General features: G+C 40.0%; 1 protein-coding gene across 1 annotated transcript in view; it reads left to right on the top strand.

Annotated features, from left to right (window-relative positions):
- The first annotated feature begins 13 nt into the window (after positions 1-13).
- The window catches only part of LOC124285793 (uncharacterized protein PF11_0207-like), a 41,207-nt gene continuing 23,619 nt past the window's right edge, over positions 14-17,601 (top strand). Inside the window, exons 1-3 of the mRNA XM_046722060.1 lie at positions 14-79; positions 6,887-7,195; positions 16,411-16,941. Coding sequence (XP_046578016.1) covers positions 14-79; positions 6,887-7,195; positions 16,411-16,941 — 906 coding nt within the window. The remainder of the gene's footprint in view (positions 80-6,886; positions 7,196-16,410; positions 16,942-17,601) is intronic.

The following is a 17,601-nucleotide window of genomic DNA, read 5'->3' on the forward strand; positions in this document are numbered from 1 at the left end:
TATTGCGTTAACAATGGCAGGGCCTCGAAGGGCGAACACCACTGCCCCTAACGAGTGTGCGTATCGCTGCGATGTCAACGTTGGCTGTAGTCTTTGTTCAAAGGAAAGATCTTATCTACTAGCCTTGCTCCAAGGCTGTACTGAGTGCTATGGATGTATAGTAATTGTATCCTTTAAAGAGGCAAGCCTAGATAAGCAGTAAGTACAAGGACGCCAGTCTCTCAAAGGGACAATGTGTTAATTGTATTTATAGTTTTTAGAAATTATCATTTACACTATTAATAATTACCTTAGAGACTTGTGCAAGTCTATACTGACTGCTAAGCCCATGGATGTAAAGTAATTTATACTTTAAAGAGACAAGTATAGGATGCCAATCTATTAGAGAGAAAATGTCGTTTTTATGTTTATATTGTTTAGAAACTATCATTGAAACTATAAATTATTACCTTACCTTAGAGAAGTGTGCATGTCCACTTATCTACCTGACACGATGAGTGTTGTTTGGGTGAGGTTAGGTCACAAACGTAGCTTGTGAAGATGTGTGGGGGGATAGTACACAATGCAAACATGTTGGGGAGGATATTATTTCATATAAATATGTGTGGGAGGATACGATACCATGCAACCATGTTGGAGAGGATATTATTTCATATAAATATGTGTGGAGGATAGTACACCATGCAAACATGTTGGAGAGGATATTATTTCAAATAAAAATATGAGGTGGATAGTACACCATGCAAACATGTTGGAGAGGATATTATTTCATATAAAAATGTGTGGAGGATAGTACACCATGCAAACATGTTGGAGAGGATATTATTTCATATAAAGATGCGTTGAGGATAGTATACCATGCAAACATGATGGAGAGGATAGTGTCTCATATACAGATGTGTGGGGGGGATAGTATACCATGTAAACATGCTGGAGAGGATATTATTTCATATAAAGATGTGTGGAGGATAGTACACCATGCAAACATGTTGGAGAGGATATTATTTCATATAAATATGTGTGGAGGATAGTATACCATGCAAACGTGTTGGAGAGGATATTATTTCATATAAAGATGTGTGGAGGATAGTACACCATGCAAACATGTTGGAGAGGATAGTGTCTCATATACAGATGTGTGGGGGGATAGTATACGATGCAAACATGTTGGAGAGGATATTATTTCATATAAAGATGTGTGGAGGATAGTACACCATGCAAACATGTTGGAGAGGATAGTGTCTCATATACAGATGTGTGGGGGGATAGTATACGATGCAAACATGTTGGAGAGGATATTATTTCATATAAAGATGTGTGGAGGATAGTACACAATGCAATCATGTTGGAGAGGATATTATTTCATATAAAGATGTGTGGAGGATAGTAAACTATGCAAACATGTTGGAGAGGATATCATTTCATATAAATATGTGTGGAGGATAGTCCACCATGCAAACATGTTGGAGAGGATAGTGTCTCATAAACAGATGTGTGGGGGGATAGTATACCATGCAAACATGTTGGAGAGGATAGTATTTCATATACAGATGTGTGGAAGATAGTACACCATGCAAACATGTTGGAGAGGATATTATCTCATATAAAGATGTGTGGAGGATAGTACACCATGCAAACATGTTGGACAGGATAAATTATTACAAATAAAGATGTGTGGAGGATAATATACCATGCAAACATGTTGGAGAGGATATTATCTCATATAAAGATGTGTGGAGGATAGTACACCATGCAAACATGTTGGAGAGGATATTATTTCATATAAAGATGTGTGGAGGATAGTACACTATGCAAACATGTTGGAGAGGATAGTGTCTCATATACAGATGTGTGGGGGGATAGTATACCATGCAAACATGTTGGAGAGGATATTATTTCATATAAAGATGTGTGGAGGATAGTACAGTGTCTCTCATATATGCAAACATGTTGGAGGAGGATAGTGTCTCATATACAGATGTGTGGGGGGATAGTATACCATGCAAACATGTTGGAGAGGATATTATTTCATATAAAGATGTGTGGAGGATAGTACACCATGCAAACATGTTGGAGAGGATAGTGTCTCATATACAGATGTGTGGGGGGATAGTATACCATGCAAACATGTTGGAGAGGATATTATTTCATATAAAGATGTGTGGAGGATAGTACAATATGTCTCAAACATGTTGGAGAGGATAGTGTCTCATATAAAGATGTGTGGAGGATAGTACACTATGCAAACATGTTGGAGAGGATAGTGTCTCATATAAAGATGTGTGGAGGATAGTATACCATGCAAACATGTTGGAGAGGATAGTATATTATATAAAGATGTGTGGAGGATAGTACCAGGTCGTTTAGGTCAAGGTCGGTGAAGATTTGTGGGACGATAGTATCGCATGTGAAGTACGCCTCTCATTGTTTACCTGAAAGGTTTGCACCTTCTCCCACAATATACCTCGTCTTCAGAACTCATGTGTCGAATCCATCCGAATCTTGATCTAACAGGAACAATTGTTTAAAAACCTAAAATGTGTAACTACCTGTGAAACTACATTTTGAAAGTTATCGCACCGCATGCTGGAATCACCCGAATACACAAAAGCTCTTAAATTAAACCAGTTGCAAGTTTATGTTTTCAGTGTACACAATTAGGGTTAAGCGGATGCCCCAAGCAGCCCTTATTGTGGATATTCAAACTTTTGTCAAGTCAGTATGCTGCGGAAAGAGGAAATACAATACCAGACACTGATATTCATAAGACTGGATGGGTCCCAGTTCGTTCTCTAAATTTTTGAGGTGCGATTTTTTACAGCAACCCTCAAGCCTCAAGCGACCTCCTTAATACAGATGCGTGTATTGTGTATGTCACTTACGTAATTTGTATCATGTATGATGTTGTGTTTAAATCACAATTCGGTTTAATCAATGCCCTGGGTAATTTCGCATATCATACTGCATCGTTTGCGTAAATGTTTAAACTCTCACTACATTCTCCATAGGGACGATTTTAAGAGATATGCTTGTAGTATTGAATGTTGGATGTTGGTGCTGCACATAACAAAGAGAGTAGCGATATTTGGTCCAGTTTCTAGTTTCAAGTGTAACTTGATCCTGTGACCACTTTCCTCCAAATGTGCAAATTAATCGTATATACTTTCTGTGTAGTTATGCGCCAACATGCGTCAATATATGTATATGAATTTAATGGATATATTATACATGTGTGTGTGTGGAGGGTGTGTGTGGGTGTGTGGATATGATATATGTGGGTGTGTATGTGGTTGTCTATTCATGTGTGGATCTTCATATTTGTATAAACACGCACTTATATCATACAGTTTGAAACGATGTGTGTATGTGGTTGTCTATTTATGTGTGGATCTTCATATTTGTATACACACTCACTTATATCATACAGTTTGAAACGAGAAAATACAGTCAATCCATAAATTGATGTCACTCAATAATTATTTTTAAATCATGGCTAAAACAAATACATCAGAAAAGACGTCTCCAAAATCATAATATGGATACACATGCAGAACTGATGGCATTCACATGCCTGAGACAGGAATAATGTGATTTTGAAAACAATCAATTTGCAAGTTGAGTGTTTCTACTGGCGTGACGACAGGAATGGTATATAGTCAATTGGCTGATCTGCGCCAGACGTGCTTGTGTAAGGGCGACAATCCGTCTCGGCATACTGTCAATGAGACGGTCCTTATCTTAACGGGCTACAACATACAAGATCTCACAGAAGATGTCTCCAAATCGTATAGATTCATCTGATGAGGTTGCAGTTTCCGTGTTTATTGACCAGGGTAATTTAAATTAAAAACTTCTTAACATCCTTGGCCGATATATCACCCACTGAACAGACAAGGTGAGCATTAGTTACCAAAGATCACCGCATGTGTGCTCAAGAGCAGGTCGATATGTTCGCCGATCGACGTTCTCTTACAGAACCAAAGGTTCAGGTTTACCATTGTAGTATATGCCACCCACACAAGAACAGACCCACCACTGCCATGTGTGTGACCATCGTTGCTGTCATAAGATAACTGATCGAAACAGTAGTTATGATAAATAGAGTATGTTTTAAATGAGGTATTTTTACAAGGGATGTGTGTACAACCTGGTATATGAGAATCGAACACCAATTGGAATTATTGCTTTTCATTACCGAATGGCCTTCTCGTGTCATTAAAATAGGGTATCATGGGTTCGAATCTCAAAGTCACACAGATTTTGTTTCTCGATTTGTTTGCACACTAACGGTGTTTATTTCACTAACAGTATTGTGTTCGTGAGGTTGGCCAACTTGGAGTTGCGTTATTGTTTGGGTAGCAGTCTGCCAACGGTCAATCCTAATTGATTGTCCTGCTGGGGATTACCACATTATCCGGACCGAGTTGTCACCCCAGTCGTTCTGCCATTCATGCAGCTACTTGGCTTTGTACTGATATTTCAAAACGATGACAATAAACTTCATACAGCAGTTCTGAAGGACAACTACTTTTGATGTCATGGACTGGCCTTCCCGTTCTGCAGACCTGAAACCAATCGAACGCATTTGGAGGAGCTGGGAAGACGAGTGCAAGAGCAGATAAAACACGTACCCTTTAAGAACTCTTAGACTAGCCCAACAGGTTCTCCTGTCCACGAGGATATATTGTCTTGCCGTCATAAGAAGTCACACTCGTTATTGACTTGGGTCAAGGAACGCCATAAAATCATGCCGCACCCCACTTTTCATCCTTTGTATTGTTACCTGGATGACAGCAATATCATACATATTTTCATAATATATCATACACTATTTCCTCCGTAGGATTCCATTAAGCAACTGTTAAGTTTTTAATGTGCTTGACTGTATTACTGAATTACTGTTCAAAGCTGCTCAGTGGTTCACTGAGTAAAAGATAGATATTACACAGCAAAAGAATGTATTGTATCTAAGTTTTGAAGCAAAGGCTCTGCAATTAAACCAAGGTGGGCAAAGGTGACCAAGTACACAGATCCCATTTGATAGTAGAGGACAGTATCATCTCATGCAATAATCTTTCAAATATATTTTTGGTAACTGAAAACGTTTATTTCTGAAGATAGGCCATCTCGCTAAGCGTTCATTTGCTTGCAGTATGTACACTTAGTACCGATTGATAAGACAAATATACACTTAAGGAAAAGAATGTGTTAGATTAGAATGTCAGTTCAGAAATTCACTTCCCTTGCATCGTAGATTTAATAAAGTCAGGAAGCACGACGTTTCGAAAAAGTTAGGACAAATCCCACTTGGAAATACTTTAATTATACACATAGTTAAAAAAATACTATTACAATACACCCATAAAAAATAATATTAAAACCCACCTGTTTGAAATACTGTTGTAATGCACCCAGTTTATTTTATCATGAAAGGTTTTCATCATTTGATATCAAGCACGGGGATATCTCTTTTCACATAATCTACCGGTATTTATCTACACCAATATTTCATGCAACGACTCATTTACAGTTTTCTATTTGGGAAGTTCTGAAGGCTATTTTCCCAAACGAAATATACCTTTTATAGACATTGCTGTGAATCATTTTAATATTTTCCATGGACATATCAAATAATATGAGCAAACATTAAATCAAATTTTAGCAGCAATAAAACTTGGGAGAGAGTAACTTTGTTAAATTTTAACACTGTGAAAGATGTTTTCCATGCCTTCAGGAACAAACAGAAAAAGAAAGCCCTAGTTAAGACCAGTCTTGAAGAAAGCATTAAACCAATATGTTCTAGGCATGATGCATTTTACCTGCAAACGTTTATCAATCCGCTACTTTGTATTTCAAAAAATTTCAACTCAATAGGCCTTAAATAACAAAGACACTTAACATCCTAGCATTTTAACTCTGTAAGAAATCTGAGAAATGCTAGAACCAGCACTGTAAACATTTGACATGACTCTAAACCCTGAAGAAATTATTCCTAATTTACCAACCTTAACAAGAAATGAAACACGCCAGTGAGTCTGCCTCCTCTGTCACATATTCAGATCAATGTCTTGAGTAAAACATAAAACCAAGGTATTTAAGTCAAGTATCACCTTCTTTCAACAATATTCCAGCAGTGCAGTCCTCATTCTAACATTTATTTTAAAATGCTGAACTGAACTCTCTTTATAAGAATGCTCATGGTATTAGAATGAATTTTGGTGCGTTATTAAAGAAATCATAAAGGACACTTGATTGACTGTGTTCATGGTAAAACAAAGTTCATCTGATCGGTGTTCACACAAACAAAGGCAGCTGAAATGGTGTACATTGTCTCTGCCAACTGCATGACAAACTGTTTCTTGTCTAGTTTTTACAAAACACTAGTTTCTAATTTCTTAACCTGCTATATTTGCATGCATTGTTATACAAATATGACATCTACCGGAATTGGCAGTTACACCATGTATTACACCACCTGGGTGAAATCAATATGATTTAATTTCGAAATATGCTGTGCTTGCATTTAACGTTCTCTGTTTTCTTTAGTGTTGCATGATAATATATGTAAACGTCGAATGCAACGTGATGCTTCAATTGCAATTTGCAGCCTAATATTAACGTAATCATAACATATGTCCACTTTGGGCTTTGTCCATTTAAGAACTTCATACAAGGAACAATGCATGTCTGAAACCGGAGAGTCTCATTTTAACTAGCAAACCTGTCTCAATGACTAAACAAACAATAACACTGTCCCAAGTGGTAATTACTGCGATGTAATGAGGAGCCATCTGGTTTGGCACTCAAAGTGTATAAAAGCTGTGCATGAGCATCATTCTCACCATGAAGACTTTCTTGGTACTACTGGCGCTCTCTTGTCTTGCAGTATGTTGGTCCTATCCTCAAGCAGGTGGTCCTCCATCCACAGATTCAGAAAAAAGAGGTGACCGCCCATCTCCACAAAAGGGTGGAGAATCCAGAGGTCCAGGAGGTCAAGAAAAACAAGGCCCCGGAGGTCCAGGAGAGGAGCAAAATGAAGGACCCGGAGGACCAGGAGGAGAGGGAAATGAAGGTCCTGGCGGTCCATGTGGTCCAGGAGGAGAGGGAAATGAAGGCCCCGGCGGTCCAGGAGGTCAACAAAGAGAAGGCCCCGGAGGTCAAGGAGGAGAGGGAAATGAAGGTCCTGGCGGTCCAGGTGGTCCAGGAGGAGAGGGAAATGAAGGCCCACGAGGTCCAAGAGGTCAAGGGGATGAAGGATCCAAAGGTCGCGGAGAAAGGCCACCAAGGAACTTACTTTCACACGCAGCGAGCTTGTTTCTCGCTGCTTTAATTTCCAGTATTAGTTTCTTGAACATAACTTAACACAACCTAACCAAAACGTGTTTTAATGAACAGTTAAAGAACACGAAACCATAAACAGCAAAGTAAACTAGATGTATCTCACCTTGAGTTGCCGCAAACATAGTTAATGGAAACAGTATTAATGAAAAGGTAGAGAACATTAAACCATTAAGAGCAAATCCCTCTTTGAAGTTGAACATTGAACACTCTCTACACAGCAATACAGTCTGTTTTAACGAAGGTTTTCTTTCCTTTTCAGATAACTCTCTTGGTGAATTATATTAAATCAATAAAAACATTGACTGAACTCCATGGTTGTACATTTGTGTCATTTTGGGGATCATGTGTGGCCTACTACTCCAATTTGCTGTGCCACAAACAATGTATCATGGGTTCAAATCTCAATCGCACTGTAACCCCGTTTTTTGGTTTCGCTGCATCAAGCAGACAGGCCATGATATATTCCACAAAATAGGAAACTTGCCACACACATCATTGAAAATAATTGTGAGGGCGTAACTCTTTTGAGTTTCTCCTTGTGCCATATACATATATAATAACGTGACCATCACGTGGTCAGTCTGGCGGTCGCATGTGCATTGGTAGGCTAAAAGGGGAAGCGCTTGATTCTCGATAATCAGTACAATCAGTGATATTTAGCATCGAGCACGCATTTGTTAAGATTTACAATCATAGATATGAAGAAATTTCTGTTTTAGATTTTGTAGATATGGGGCAGGATAGTGTCAGGTGGAGATGTTGGGGAGGATAGTGCCAGGTGAAAATGCTGTGGAGGATAGTGTCAGGTGAAGTTATTGGGGAGGATAGTGTCGGGTGGAGATGTTGGGGAAGATAGTGCCAGGTGAATATGTTGTGGAGGATAGTGTCAGGTGAAATTATTGGGGAGGATAGTGTCAGGTGGAGATGTTTGGGAAGATAGTGTTTGGTGGAGATGTTGGGTGGGGATAGTGTCAGGATTAGGTGTTGGAGAAGATTGTGTCGGGATTGCTTGGATGGATAAGTGGCAATACGGACAAATAGCAACTTTGGCCATGGTCCCGTGGCGTTTAACTTATCCGAGTTTCACTTTATATGGATATAATGGATATGTTATACATGTGTGCTAGAGTTGGGGTAGGGGTAGGGGGGGGGGGGGGTTGCGTGTGTGTGTCTGTGAATATGATATATGTGGCTGTGTATGTGGTTGTCTATTTATGTGTGGATCTTCATATTTGTATAAACACGAACTTATATCATACAGTTCGCACATCGTATGTTTGAAACGACAAAATACTGTCAATCCTTAAATTGATGTCACTCACTCATCATTTTTAAATCATGGCTAACACAAATACATCAGAAAAACGTCTCCAAAATCATAATATGGATACACATGCAGAACTGAGGGCAACCACATGCCTGAGACAGGAATAATGTGATTTTCAATACAATCAAGTTGCAAAAGTTGAGTGTTTCTGCTGGCGTGACGACAGGGATGGTATATAGTCAATTCGCTGATCTGCGCCCGACGTGCTTGTGTAAGGGCGACAATTCGTCTCGGCATGCTGTCAATGAGACGGTCCACATCTTAACGGGCTACAACATAAAAGATCTCAGGGAAGATATTCCCTGGCTGACACATCACCCACTGTACAGGCAAGGTGAGCATTAGTTACCAAAGATCGACGGCATGTCTGCTCAAGAACACGTCGATATGTTCGCCGATCGACGTTTTCTTACAGAACCAAAGGTTCAGGTTTACCATTGTAGTATATACCACCCCACACAAGAACAGACCCACCACTGCCATGTGTGTGACCATTGATGCAGTCATAAGATAACTGAACGAAACATTAGTTATGATAAATAAAGTATGTTTTAAAGGAGGTATTTTTATAAGGAATGTATGCATAACCCGGTATCCGAGAAACGAACACCAGTTGGAATTAGTCCTTTTCATTATCGAAAAGGCTTTCTCGTGTCATTAAAACAAGGTATCATGGGTTCGAATCTCAAAGTCACACAGATTTTGTTTCTTGATTTGTTTGCACACTAACGGTGTTTATTGCACTAACAGTATTGTGTTCGTGAGGTTGGGCAACTTGGAGTTGCGTTATTGTTTGGGTAGCAGTCTGCCAACGGTCAATCCTAATTGATTGTCCTGCTGGGGATTACCACAGTATCCGGACCAAGTTGTCACCCCAGTCATTCTGCCATTCATGCAGCTACTTGGCTTTGTACTGATATTTCAACACGATACCAATAAACCTCTTACAGCAGTTCTGAAGCACAACTTCCTTTGATGTCATGGGCTGGCCTTCCCGTTCTGCAGACCTGAAACCATTCGAAGGCATTTGGAGGAGCTGGGAAGACGACTGCAAGAGCAGATAAAGAAGAACTTGGGCAAGCACTCATTTACATATGAGTGTTAGACTAGCCCAACAGGTTCTCCTGTCCACGAGAATAGATTGTCTTGCCGTCACGGCCGCCATAAGAAGTCACACTCGTTATTGACTTGGGTCATGGAACGCCATTCATCATTTTGTCTAATAAAATCATGCCGCACCCAACTTTTCATCCTTTGTATTGTTATCTGGATGACAGCAATATCATACATATTTTCATAATATTACACACATTATTTCCTCTGTAGGATGCGATTAAACAACTGTTAGGTTTTTTAATTTGGTTGAGTATATAACTGAAATACTGATTACGACTGAGCTGTAGCGCCTGACAGGCAGCACACATCTGGCCCCGATTTCTCGAAACAAACTTAAGTTTTTCTCAAATTTCAAACTGAGTTTGACAATTTGAAACAGCTGAATTTCTAACTCAACTGCATTTTTTTAATAAAAAAGCACAAACAACTTAAGTAATCTATCCACCAAACTCAAATTGTCTACTAAGTTTGAGTTTAATATTGATTTCAGTTTATTCTGGAAAATGCATTTCCTGCGTTTTCTCAAATTTGAGTAAAAACTCTGACTTAAGTTTGTTTCGAGAAATCGGGGCCTGAGCTCTCTACAAATCCCACATTTTCTCTAGTTTATACTCAAGTATAGTTAATGAAGATGTGACTATGATCTTTCCGGACATCCATGCAACAGTTTGCATATTTAATTTTAAAAAAATGAACCTCAATCAAATTCTGACATTTTGACATTAGCAATTTTCTATGTTATTTTGCTATATTCTACAAGGACTTGTAGCAAGTAAGCTACAAGATGGGACTATTGTGTTTCCAATCAGACCGGTGTTGATTACCATGCTGGACAAACAAAAGAAGCTGACCTTCACAAGGGAGCAGCTTGTACATATTCAATCAACCTGTGACTCTAACATCAGACTTCAATCCAACGTCTTATATAATATTCGTCAATGTATACAATGTATCGAATTGGCAACAGAAATCTTGGACCTAAAGGTGGATGTAATGTTTGTGACTGAAACAAGTTTGAAAGAGGTAGGTGATGACGTCACAATTGCTAACGTCACATCTGATGGATACATCTTCAAGTATATTCCACGTCTAAATATATTGGTCGGAGGTATTGCTATGATCTACAAACGAGTTTTAAGATTAAACTGATACCCTTGGACTGTACTTTGAAAGTATTTGAATATATGGAGGTGTTGAACACAGACTCTACGAACAGTTTGTATTTATCGACCCCCACCTTCTAAATCTAACGATTTGACGAATAAACTCTTTCTTGAAGAGTTTTCAGGATTTATAGAGCATTTAAATGTCAAAAGAGGTAAATTACTGGTCTTCGGGGACATCAACATTCACTTTGATTGTCTGGATAAACCAGAAGTGAAGAAAATGTGCAAAGTACTTGAAGTGTAAGGTATGACCCAACTTGTCTGTGTATCTACACATGTCAAAGGACATATTCTTTAGTGTGTTCTCACTAGACACACCGACAACCTCATTCAGTTACTGGACATTGTTGACTGACTGACTGAGTTTGGTTTTACGCCGCTTTTAGCAATATGACAGCAACAACACGGCGGGGAACACCAGAAATGGGCTTCACACATTGTACCCATGTGGGGATTCGAACCCGGGTCTTCGGCGTGACGAGCCAAAGCTTTAACCACTAGGCTACCCCACCGCCCCGGACATTGTTGATCGCCAGATGCCAGACCATTCATGGATAGATCGGACCTTAACCTTTGACAAAACGGTTGAGTCTGTGGTTGAGGTCAAATGTCGGAACATAAAAGCTATCCCAAGAGAACATTTCGTAACGATTTGTTGAACTCTGATATTGTTTCACATCAGTCAGATGATACTGATGCATTAACAGAGAATCTGAGCACAACACTGGAGGAGCTACTTGATAAACATGCACCGCAGTCTACTAAGCGTGTCAGGGTTAAACAACCTTCACCATGGTTTTCAGAAGCAATTTCTGAAGCAAAGGCAAGTAGGCGGAAAGCCGAGAGAAAGCGGCGTAAATCTAGATTGGAAGTTTATCGACAGATTTATGTTACTGAAAGACGTAAAACAAACTTACTCATTAAAGAAGCGAAGATTGAGTTTTGTAACAATAAAGTCAATGAATTTATCAAGGAAACCTCAAGCTCTTTTTAATTTCATGAACTCCTTGATGGGCAAGTCAAAAGAAGTTGTGTTGCCAGATACACAGGATCACAAGGAGTTGGCAGAGGAATTTTGCACTTATTTCACTGCGAAGATAGATAACATTCGCAGCAACCTCTTGGGCAAAACTGCTACTGCTCCATCTCTGAATGTGTTTCAAATGTTAGTGAGCTGCTTTCTAAATCCATTAAATGTAATTAGGAATACATCATGTCTGCATTCAGTATTTTCACAAATGTTATTGATATGTACAAGTCTATCACTGTCTGTACATAGTCCAGGAGGAGAATCTCAAAAGGGGCCTAGAAATAGGATTTCGTAGCCTCCCCAGTACTGATTTTGTTTGACTCTATTTTCAGTTAGTATGTTGTCATAGGCTCATGAAATGGCCTGTAATACTCTCAGATTGTGGTATCAGGTTCTTTTTACAGGCCATTATATGTGGTGGGCCATTATAATGGCCGCCATTTTGTTTTGTCGTGTTTTGCCTTCTCGGCGCTTAAATTTACATAAAAATTAACACTAAATGTTTCCATTTACATCCAAAGTTGATACTTTTGATGTCTTTTTACACTTGTCTCTCCTAGAGTGATGGCCTGGGCACAAAACAAGTGGTTTTGTATGGTCATATCGTGGTAATGTAATGTCTTACAGCTTATTCTTCGAGACAGGGGTATTTTAGCGTTTTTCCGACATTTCATAGAAATGTGTGGTGGTGATTTATTCATTGAAAGTTAACATTATTTTTGTAATTCGTTTCTAATTCCTCTTTACTTCTAGAGTGACAGCATGTTATTAGGAATTTTTATATGTTACCATAAATTCAAAATGGTCGCCATTGTAGTTTTACTACACATACATAGTGGATGACTAAATTTCTACTGATATAAAACCAAACAATTTATTTGGTGTCAAATTTTCAAAACAGTTTTGGAATAGATAAATTTCAATTATATGATCAATGTAAGCTTCACACTCCTAACATATTTGATGAAATAACATTATCCAAAAGTGTTTGAAAAATATGCTTCATGACCGATAACTGCGTCTGAGCTCTGGTTGTAGCTATTCATATTATTCTATCAGATAACTCTTAAGTCACTTTTGATGCATTCAGAAGCTTACAATTAACCCTCCTTTTAACTTTCTTAATATCATATGCTATTCACACTTTGCCAAGGATCAAATCATTGATTCAACAGAAAACTATGATGTGGGGTCAAATTGTTATAAATATCTAAGCCTATTGTAAGCATGGATCCACGTTTTCAGTTTGTCATTGCATCTTGTGGATCCCCTACCTGCTATTGACAGGTGTTGTGTACTTGTCAATGACCCGTGCCATGATTTGCAGAATGGTTGGTTGGGGCCATCAAAACCAATTTTATGGTTACTCATGTATCAAGTGCATACGGTTAGCTTAAAGTGGCTGTTTTCTTAAAGATGTGTTACCATATAAATATTTATCCAGTTTTAAATGGATACAATTTCAAATTATAAATCTACGTTTAAGTAAAGTTGCGAATTTTTGTGATCCTTATCAAAGTCTGAGTAGTGTGTGTTTCTCCATGTCAGAATCGGAGTCATCTACTGGCAACAAGTTGTTCGGGCAACAATCACCTGCCATACAAAGACATGCAGGCCTCTGTTCACACTAGATCATTCTATCTGCATTGACATCGATCTCTCTGCTGGCATGCTGACTTTTCGCATTTACACGATGTCAGTTCAACCAATCCACGGGGAGCAGGATCTCTCAACATCAGAATAGGGATAAGCTGACCATTACAAATGCTCCGACCATGGTCAACTGGTGAAGTAATATTCTTGATTGGTTACAGAGACTGTTTTCAAACATGCACTTGATAGTTTACTTGCTCAATGTGATGTTTTAGACTGTTGGGTGTTGCTAGGAGGTTCAATATCTTGTCTCATCTACAGACATCACTGGATTATTGGGTACATACGATAGAACTCAGAAACTGGCCACTGACGAGTCACGCTTCACACTGCCCTATGCTCACATTGTTGTGTTCGTGAAGATGATCAGTTTGAAGGGTACAGAGTTATGGTTTGGGGACCATTTTCTGTCAATCTTAACGGATTATTGTCCAGGGGGCTACCATACAGTATCGGGTCCAAGATTCCATGTGCCATTCATGCAACTACATGGTCATTGATTGATATTTAAACATAACAATGCAACACCTACACTGTAGTTATAGAGGTTGGGAACCTAAGGGAAAACGAGTGCAACAGCCAGAAACTTACAAAACCTCGTCAAGCACTCGTTGGCCAATGGCCGATCCTACTACTTCCGGTAAGAGCGTTTCAACAGGTTCTCCTGTCGACGAGGAGTCGTTATGTTGCCGCCACAGTCGGCTTTGGAAGTAACGACGAAAGCGTAGTAGGGCCACGGTGAATTTTGTTTTAGTTTCATTATCTCCAAAGTACGAGATACTATGTCCTACGTAGGACATAATATCCTCTACGTATGTCGTATCTCCTACGTAGGTCATAGTATTTCCTACGAAGGACTTAGTACTTAACATCTCCTACGTAGTACGTAGTATCTCCTACGTAGGAGTTATTATGTCCTACGTAGGACATACTATCTCCTGTATGCTGTAATATACTGTAATCTTTCCACAGAATCACCATCATTGGCAATATCATCTGCAAACATTAACAAGGTAATATATTCAGCATACTCATTCACAAAAGTACCCTTGCAATTGTTTGACTTGTGATTATCTACCAACTCATTCAAAAACAAAGTGAACAAAAGTGGACTTATCATGCACCCTTGCCTGGTTCCAATTTTGCACTCAAAGTACTCAGATAGTGAAGACCCATTTACAAGTACACAAGACTGTACAGAGATGAAATAACACTGAAAAATTTACCTTTCACACCTCTCTGCAATAATACATATTTCAACAAGTGATGCTGAACACTGTCAATTGCCTTTTAGAAATATATAAATACACAATAACAACACCCTTCACACGTTGCATCGGTACTAAAACTTAATATGACTCTGAAACCTGAAGACATGGTAATTCCTATTTTGTACTGGTTTTTATTTCTTCTTAACGGTCCGAACAAACATTCATCGAATAGCCAATACCTTCCCGATTTAACAACCTTGAACCAGAAATAGAAGATACCCGTGAAAACGCCTCTTCTATCCCACGTTTAGATACTATGAATAAAGGATTCTCGGTAATATTGTTGCATTTAAACACTGGGAAATATGTTTGTGCTTCCATGAGTAGATAGCATTTAGAAATCTTTAGTCTAGACAAGTCATGAAGAAAACATTAAAGCAAAATATGTTCGTACAGTCAGAAACGTATTGCAAATGTTCAAGAAACATGGAAGAAATCTGCAAAAGAAACGAACTATCAACATTTGACATGACTTTGAAACCCGAAGACAGGGTCATTTCAGTTTTGTATTTGATCTCATGTCTCCTTCCTCAGATCTACGAACCTGAACCAGAAATATAACAGCCTCACCCATCTCATATTTACATCTATAAATTAATATTGCTACATTTAAACAATATGAAATATGCTTACCATGCCTCCATGAATATGTAATCGGTATTATACAAACAAAAGCCGATGAAATGGTCTACATTGTCTCCACATGCACGTACACTGTATTACACCATCTGTTTAAATCCATATCATTTAGTTTATAATATGTCATGCTTGCATTCAACGTCTTCAAGATAATATCTCAAGCCACAGATGCAGGTAATGATATGTAATATGATATGTAATGAAATGTAATTGCAACGTGAGGCTTCAATTGCTGTTTGCAGCCTTACTTTAACAAAACGTGTAAATCATAGCATATGTAAAATTCAGTCTTTGTCCAGTTAGGAATTACATATAATGAAAACTAAATGACTGAATCAGAAGAGTCACGTTTTAACTTGCAGAACTATCTCGATGACAATACAAACAATAACACAGTCAGCAGTGGTAATTACTGCGATGTAATGAGGAGCCATCTGGTTTGGGACTGGATGTGTATAAAAGCTGTGCTGTTTCAAGACATGAGCATCACTCTCACCATGAAGACTTTCTTGGTACTACTGGCGCTCTCTTGTCTTGCAGTATGTTGGTCCTATCCTCAAGCAGGTGGCCCTCCATCCACAGATTCAGAAAAAGTTGACCGCCCACCTCCGCAAAAGGGGGGGCCGGGAGGTCAAGAAAACGAAGGCCCCGGAGGTCCAGGAGGAAAGGGAAATGAAGGTCCTGGCGGTCCAGGCGGTCCAGGGGGAGAGGGAAATGAAGGCCCCGGAGGTCAAGGAGGTCAACAAAGAGACGGCCCCGGTGGACAAAGAGGAGAGGGAAATGAAGGTCCTGGCGGTCCAGGTGGTCCAGGAGGAGAGGGCCCCGGCGGTCCAGGTGGAGAGGGAAATGAAGGCCCCGGAGGTCAAGGAGGTCAACAAAGAGACGGCCCCGGTGGACCAGGAGGAGAGGGAAATGAAGGTCCTGGCGGTCCAGGTGGTCCAGGAGGAGAGGGCCCCGGCGGTCCAGGTGGAGAGGGAAATGAAGGCCCCGGAGGTCAAGGAGGTCAACAAAGAGACGGCCCCGGTGGACCAGGAGGAGAGGGAAATGAAGGTCCTGGCGGTCCAGGTGGTCCAGGAGGAGAGGGCCCCGGCGGTCCAGGTGGAGAGGGAAATGAAGGCCCCGGAGGTCAAGGAGGTCAACAAAGAGACGGCCCCGGTGGACCAGGAGGAGAGGGAAATGAAGGTCCTGGAGGTCCAGGTGGTCCAGGAGGAGAGGGCCCCGGCGGTCCAGGTGGAGAGGGAAATGAAGGCCCCGGAGGTCAAGGAGGTCAACAAAGAGACGGCCCCGGTGGACCAGGAGGAGAGGGAAATGAAGGTCCTGGCGGTCCAGGTGGTCCAGGAGGAGAGGGCCCCGGCGGTCCAGGTGGAGAGGGAAATGAAGGCCCCGGAGGTCAAGGAGGTCAACAAAGAGACGGCCCCGGTGGACCAGGAGGAGAGGGAAATGAAGGTCCTGGCGGTCCAGGTGGTCCAGGAGGAGAGGGCCCCGGCGGTCCAGGTGGAGAGGGAAATGAAGGCCCCGGAGGTCAAGGAGGTCAGGAAAGACAAGGACCCGGAGGTCAAGGAGGTGAAGGATCTGGCGGAAAAAGGCAATCTCCACAAAGGAACTAACTTTCACGCAAGGTGAGCTTGTTTCTAGCTGCCTCAATTTCTAATCTTCGTTTCTAGACCATAACTGAAAACAGCCTGAACTGAACAACTGAACAAAATTATATATTATATTGATGAAAAGTTTAAAACTCTGAAACAATATACAGCAAACTAAACTAAACTAATTTATATCTCACTTTGAAGTTACCTAAACACAGTTATTCAAACACACGTTACGCGAAAGACAGTCTGTTTAACGAAGGTGTTCTTTCCTTTTCAGATCCTCTTCTTGGTGAATTACATAAAATCAATAAAATACATTGACTGAACTACATGGTTATACATTTGTGTTGCATTCGTTACATTCGTGGTTTCATCATAGCAAAATGAATGCGCGTATGCCTTGCTATATGGGAAACGAACACCTATTAGAATTAATATTTTCATTACTAAGAGAAACCAAAGACATTTA

The sequence above is a fragment of the Haliotis rubra genome, unplaced genomic scaffold (genome assembly GCF_003918875.1).
Source record: "Haliotis rubra isolate DU_JTF1 unplaced genomic scaffold, ASM391887v1 Scf37, whole genome shotgun sequence".
NCBI classification, from domain to species: Eukaryota; Metazoa; Mollusca; class Gastropoda; order Lepetellida; family Haliotidae; genus Haliotis; species Haliotis rubra.